The sequence below is a fragment of the Myotis brandtii genome, unplaced genomic scaffold (genome assembly GCF_000412655.1).
Source record: "Myotis brandtii unplaced genomic scaffold, ASM41265v1 scaffold300, whole genome shotgun sequence".
Taxonomy (NCBI): Eukaryota; Metazoa; Chordata; class Mammalia; order Chiroptera; family Vespertilionidae; genus Myotis; species Myotis brandtii.
This window is the reverse complement of record NW_005361459.1, coordinates 2,599,042-2,606,436: the sequence shown is the minus strand read 5'-3', so window position 1 is coordinate 2,606,436 and position 7,395 is coordinate 2,599,042. Positions and strand designations below refer to the sequence as shown.

At 39.5% G+C, this 7,395-nt stretch overlaps 1 protein-coding gene across 4 annotated transcripts in view; it reads right to left on the bottom strand.

Annotated features, from left to right (window-relative positions):
• The window catches only part of FARS2 (phenylalanyl-tRNA synthetase 2, mitochondrial), a 570,273-nt gene that overhangs the window by 387,055 nt on the left and 175,823 nt on the right, over nt 1-7,395 (bottom strand). For all 4 annotated transcript variants that reach the window (XM_005869647.2, XM_014542407.1, XM_005869648.2 and 1 more), the window contains one exon: nt 6,210-6,369. In XM_005869647.2, the coding sequence (XP_005869709.1) occupies nt 6,210-6,369 (160 nt within the window). The remainder of the gene's footprint in view (nt 1-6,209; nt 6,370-7,395) is intronic.

The following is a 7,395-nucleotide window of genomic DNA, read 5'->3' as shown; positions in this document are numbered from 1 at the left end:
CCTGCCTCCTCAGCAGTGCTAAGGATGTCTGACTGCAACTTAGGTCTGCTCCCCGCTGGCAAGTGGACATCCCCCGAGGGCTGCCGGGCTGCCAGAGGGATGTCTGATTGCCAGCTTAGGTCCAATCCTCCGGGGAGCAGGCCTAAGCCAGCAGGTGGTCATCCCCCGAGGGGTCCCAGACTGCGAGAGGGCACAGGCCGGGCTGAGGGACCCCCCGCCCTCTAGTCCTATATAATAAAAGCCTAATATGCTGAGTGTCCGTTCATCTGTTCAACCAATCAAAGCGTAATATGCTAATGATATGCTAAGGCCGCTCAACCCCTCGCTATGATGTGCACTGACCACCAGGGGGCAGACAGTTGACCAGTCGACCAGTTGCTATGACGTGCACTGACCTCCAGGGGGTAGACGCTCCGACCAGTAGATTAGCTTGCTGCTGGGTCTGGCCGATTGGGACTAAGCGAGGCAGGCTGGACATACCCTGCAGCCCTCCCACGGTCCATCCCCGGCTGGCCAACCTCCACGTCTCTCCCCAGCCCTGACAGTGCACAGGTGGGGTCGCTCAGCCTGGCCTGCACCCTCTCGCAATCCGGGACCCCTCGGGGGATGTCGGAGAGCCAGTTTCGGCCCAATCCCGCAGGCCAGGCCAAGGGACCCACTGGTGCACAAATCCGTGCAAAAGGCCTCTAGTAGTTCATAAAATGAACCTCAGTTTCCTTCCCACCTGCTTAGTATCTACTCTGAGAAGCATCTTAGCAGATGTTACAAACATGCATACACATGGGACAAGCTCACCCACCCCTGCCAACAACTGCTCCATTAGAAATATACTCAGCAAAGAATGCACAGGGGCTAGGCAAAGATGTGCGGCTACTGCATCTTTAAGGATTTCCAGGGTGTTTTGGCTACTGTGTGTATGGGGTTCAAAATGATCTCATAGCTAGAAAGAAAAAATAAAAGACTTTGTTAACAGGTAGACTTTAGTGCATATGAACAACATGTATCTATTCTCCAAACATGAGATTTTTTAAGGCCATTCCACAAAAAAGGGAGATTTGAAGATTTATAAAATAGCAACTCTGATCTGTAATGAAATCTGAAACCTAAAAGTCTAGTATTTTAAAAATAAAGCAAACATCTGCCTGAAGTAGGGACATTATAACTTCACTGCCATTTCAAGTTAAGATTGTTAATTCTTGACCATGGGCATGATGGATATCACAGTCAGAAAAATTATATACTATAGAAACGGTTTTTTATAAGGAAAACTGCTATCTGGAAACTTTCATCTCAATGCATGGTTTTGAAAGCTATTCAAATACAAATATTAAAAATAATGACACAGAAAAGTCCAGGACCATATTCAGAGAAACGTGTATGCTCCAAGCCCCTGGTAATGTTTTATAATCTTTACAGGTTCTAGCAAATTATGTACTTTTTAAAATAGTTGCTGGTGCTCAGAGAGAATGTGGAGGCCACCATCAACACCAAATGGACGGCTATGCCATAGTCTGAGGTAAAGCTACATTTCATTACACAAAATTAAGAGAAATCAGCCATAACTACTGTCTTTGACTATATTACTATTCCTTCATATGCTTGCTGCTTTTATTTCCTTGTCATAATTTTCCTTCCCTTCCTTATTCCTTCATTTGTTTCATATTAACACATTTATATATTTTCTTTGTAAAAGTCATCTTAGAAAGTTAGAAAACTGAGGTCTAAATCACTAAATGACCTGTTCAAGATTTCAGAGTAAATGGATGAAGGAGAATTTTAATTTTTCCAATTCCACACTACTGTTTCTCAGTGGTCATGAGATTTATCTGTTAACCATTTTCTGCCTTCCTCCTCTTCTTTTCCTCATTCCTTCTGGCTCTACAGCTTCAGGCTTGTTCTCAATGACTAGTGCAGCCGTGGGCAAACTACGGCCCGTGGGCCGGATCCAGCCCGTTTGAAATGAATAAAACTAAAAAAAAAAAAAAAGACCGTACCCTTTTATGTAATGATATTTACTTTGAATTTATATTAGTTCACACAAACATTCCATCCATGCTTTTGTTCCGGCCCTCCGGTCCAGTTTAAGAACCCATTGTGGCCCTAGAGTCAAAAAGTTTGCCCACCCCTGGACTAGTGTCAAGTCTGGAGCACATGCCGAGCACTGGAGGAGGCCCTTCTGCTGTGTGCTCCTACCACACACTATTTCCCTGAAACAGCATTCAAGATTCATGACTCCTTGAAACTTATTCAATATTGTAATACCTTCAACGTAGTAGAAATCCAGTGGTACTTCCTGCTCAGAAAAGTAAAAGTCCACCCCAAAAGAGAGCTCAGATGACCCCAAAAAGGCATCTACTCCAGGACTTAGCATGAACTCCAGGAAAGGGTCCTGGTGGGAGGACATCTGAGCTGACACTAGAGGATAAGTCAGAATTAGCCAGGTGAAGGAACTGATGGTGCTAAATGGAGGTATGATGGGAGGTGATGGGGGGTGGGGTGGGGAGAGGAGTGAGGCTGTGAAAAATAACAAAGAAATAGAAGAAACAGAAATTCTAGTTATTAGAGAAGCAATTACCTGTCTATCTAACTATGAGGCAGTTTCTAAACCTTACAAACAGCAAATCATTTTATGACAGAAATGTGCATAGCAAGACATAAATAAGGAGAGCTCTAACAAGTCTCTCCATAGATTGACAATGAAAACATTCAGATAAGCCTGAATCTCTCCGTAAAGTTACTAGACATTAAACACTTTCTCCCCTAAAATACTAGAAATCCCTTCTACCAAAACCTGCTTCAAAAATGGCCTGAACAATATAATCTATCTCCCTGCACTCCAATGTTAACTAGATGATACTACTTCTAAAAATATCATAATACTTTCCTTTTATCATGAAAGTAAAGAGAAACTGGCTATAATAAAATGTTCACATCAGTAATCACTATCTGAAACCTATTTCACCATTACATTATAACATTTGAATATGAAATATCTCAAACCAAGAGACAGAAATAGAAAATAGCAAATATCCATACACCCACTATTCAGTTTCATCAATCATAACATTTTTCATATTTAATTTATCTTCTTTATTTTAATAAAATTCTATGAACACACTTGAAGTCTGGTTTGTACTTCTTTTCTAATACCATTCCTCCATCTCCTAGAAAAAAACACCCACTAGCCTGAAGCTGATATACTTTTTTAAAATGTATATATATTTAAAATACACAGGGTTAGTTAGTGATTTCTTAAATATTACATGAACTATGCATTTGAGAATATGAAAGTCTAGATTTTCTAACAAGTCTTGCTAAAACAGGGCATTAGAAACTTAGTAAATTATAATTAGAATCCTTTTAAATACACAGTTGAGTTCACAGGTAAGTAGGGGAACCTGAAGGTGTGAAAAAACAGAGATGAATCAAGACTGAGTACCGGAGTTCCAGCTGGGGTTGGTAGCTGAGACTCCTACACAGGACCAGGACTTTCTACTACCTCTGTTTTTCTATATCTTTGTCAATATTTACAAATGCTAGATTTTAAAAAATATTTCTATATATGAAAGTGCAAAGGATAGCTAATGGTGGATTTCATTTGCATTCCCCTGATTACTAATAAGGGTGAGCATCTTTTTAGGTATTCATTAGTCCTTTAGCTACATCATTTGTCACATTCATTTTCACCCATATCTCTCTTAAGTTGATTTTCACTTGTTTATTTGGAGTTGTTTAAATATTCTGAATACTTACTCAACATATTACTACACTCCCACTAAATGGTTAAATTTAAAATGACTGATCGTGTCAAGTGTAGTTAAAGAAGTAAAGCAACTAGAACCTTCATACACAAGTAGAAGGAATGTAAAATTACACAACCACTTCAGACAACGGTTAAGTGACATCGCAGAAAGTTAAAATACACCTACCCTATGATCTAGCAATTCAACTGCTAGGTATTTATTGAAGAGAAATGAAAACATAAGTCCATACAAAGAAGATTTACTTGTAATAGCAAGAGACTAGAAATAACCTAAATGTCTATCAATGGGTGGATAAATAAACAAACTATGGAATGGAAGGCTTACCAACAAAAAGGAATAAGCCATTGACATACAGTGCAATATGGATGGATCTTCAAATAATTATGCTAAAATAAGCCACCCCCTCAAAAAAAAAAAACGTACACATTACAGAATTCTATTTATATATATCTAACAGCTGCAAACTAATCAAAAGTGACAGAAAGCAGTTCTCTAGCTGCCTGGAGTGAGGAGATGTAGGGAAGGGCATGGGGCAAGAAGAAACTTTTGGGGATGATGAACATGTTTATTATCTTAATTCTGCTGGTGTTTTCACAAGTGCACGCCTATGTCAAAACTAATAAAATTGTGTAAATACATTCAGTTTATTGTATGTCAAGTTTAGCAGACTGTGAACTTTAAATACGTTTAGTTTATTTTTTGTCATTTATACCTCATAAAGCTGTTCTTATAAAAATTTCACAAGAATAAGAACTAGCTTAGCTTCTGTCTTTTAAACATTTTTAAATTGTAGGTCTCATAACCTACTCTTTATAGCTTTCTAAAAACAAACAAAATATTATTTCAAGGAAGCCATAAATAATTGGAAGGGGGTACATAACAAACAAATATTTTCTTAGGGCCTGGCCAGTATGGCTCAGTGGTTGAGCATCAACCTATGAACAGGAGGTCATGGTTCGGTTCCAGGTCAGGGGACATGCCCGGGTTACGGGCTCAATCCCCAGTAGGGAGCATGTAGGAGGCAGCCGATCAATTATTCTCTCTAATCATTGGTGTTTCTTTCTCTCTCTCTCTCTCCCTTCTCTGAAATCAATAAAAAATATATTTTAAAAAACTTTCTTAGAGAAATAATCAAGAGCAAGTAATTAAATAAAACTGAGTCCAGCTCTTAAAAAATACTATTCTTCCTCTATGAAATTCACTCTTCATATTTTTGCTGTTGACAGTAGTGATCAATATATAAATATGTAAAACTTTCCACTAGTTAAGAACAGTGGTTAAGAATGGTTAGGAATCTTGGTTAAGAATCTTGCCTCACATGAATGGACCTAGAAGGTATTATGCTAAGTGAAATAAGTCAGTCAGAGAAAGACAAATGCCATATGATGTCACTTATATGTGAAATCTAAAGAAAAGAATAAACAAATAAAATTAAAACATTTTTATTTCAATTTTATTTAAACAACTTTACTTCAATACTGATGGTAGCCTGAGGGGAGGGGGTTTGGGGGACTGGGTGAAAATGGTGAAGGAATTAAGAAGTACAAATTATAGTCACAGAAATGTAGAGTACAGCGTAGGGAATGTAGTCAATAATCTATATATATAAAAGGCTAACATGCAAAGTGTCCCCTTGGGAGTTCGACTGGGAGAACAGGAGTTCAATTGCTCACTATGACGTGTGTTGACTATCAGGAGGCAGAGCGGAACATGGCGGGTGACCAGCGGTGGCAGCGGGGCACTGAGGGAGCAAAGGAAGAAGGAGGTGAGGAGGCAGGGGGGAACCGCGTGGTAGTGGCACAGGTGGCGAGGGAACAAGGGGGCAGGGAGGCGTATAAAATGATCGGCCCTGATCGGCCCTGATCGGCCCTGATCGCCAGCCAGGCCTAGGGACCCTACCTGTGCACGAATTTCGTGCATCAGGCCTCTGGTATTATAATAATTATGTATGGTGGGTATTAGACTTATCGAGGTGATTACTTTGTAGGTTATATAGAAGTATAACCACTATCCTGTATACCTGAAATTAATATAATATTGAATGTTAACTGTAACTAAAGAATGTTTAATAAATAAATGAGAAAAGCAAAAAAGAGAATATTGCCCCATCATTCAAGTCTGACCTAATGACAATATAGTTATACAAGAACACTAATCAGTCTGTACACATTCTCACTACTGATGAATGACATGATTTTAATCCATTCTCATTCTTATTACAGCATATCATCATTTTTTCTTTCTCTAGTTAATTCTATTTTCATATACTCCTGCTCCTCACAGGAATGAACCTGGAAATCCATAAGTTCTACTTCACTATAGACCTGAACGATTAAGCCACAACTTAGACCAAAAAAATCTAGACACAGCTATATTAATGACTTAAGGATGATGGTAATTACTGAATATGCAAGGCCCCAAAGTCAAAGGCATTTGAGTACTTACCATCTCCAAAAAGATGTGTCACAAGCCTCGTAAGTGTTTGCTTAAGGTCAAACTCTACGAGCTTCATGGCCTCCATGGTATGCGTCTCTTGTTTATGGGCAGAACGAGAACTTTGTTCAAAGAGCTGCAGGCTTTCTCCATCCTTTACACCAGCAAATAACTATAAACATAAGGAATAATATAAATAAATAAAAATAGTATCCTGGTTAGTCTATATCAAAAAACCATAATGTGGGAGTAAAATCCACTGTCTTATAGCCAATGAACATACTCAAATTAACATTCATTCAGTACCAACTTTGAATAAAAACACTGTGCTAGTGTTTAGGGAACGGACAGTGTTTAGGGAATTAAAAGATACTGTTCTGATCTTTGCTGATCTCTCATTTTACTTTTGTGTTAACTTATAACCATTTCCTCACAAGAGACATTACCCTCAATGTTAGTGGAAATACCAGTGAATCAGGCTTTCAGACTCTAAAATTATATCCCCGACCATGCCACAGTGTCCTTAGAATATGTGCTGAGACTACGTAGGAAGTATAGTCTAGAAATTAAATCCTGTGAAATCCACAAAGGCAGGAAGTATGCTGGACTTTGCTAACCCTGTATCTCCAGAGCCCAGGAACCGGCTTGAAGCATATTTCTGCCACTTACTATCCAGATAAACTCCAGCAAGTGACAGGGTAGCTAAGCCTCAGGTAATGCTTTGTAAAGTAGGAATAACAACACTAACTTAAGACACTTTATAATAATTAAATAAAATAATGAAAAGTATAGAGCACCTGGCACAATGTAATGGCTAAATAAATTTTCCTCATTATAATCACAATCATAATTATTAACCACAGCTATCTACTTATATAAAAACCCTGGGTGGTGTTCACCACGACCAGAACTGCAACCAAGCGGAAGGAAGTCAGTCCTGCAGGGGTTGTCTTGGCAACGGCTGCGCCCTCCGGGAGCTGTTTCCTGGAGCTGTTTCCTGGAGCTATTTCCTGTAAGGGCGGAGTTTGAGGCAGGAACCTGCCCTCGGAGCATGGAGGCAGATCTTTATAAAGTGTGCCGCGCCAGCACAGCCAAGGGTGAACCTGAGTGGGGGCGGCTAAAAGGCTTAGAAAAGACAGACAAGAGAATGAAAGCTGGGTCTCTGTGGGACACTGCTTCTCTGAGAGACAGCAACCAC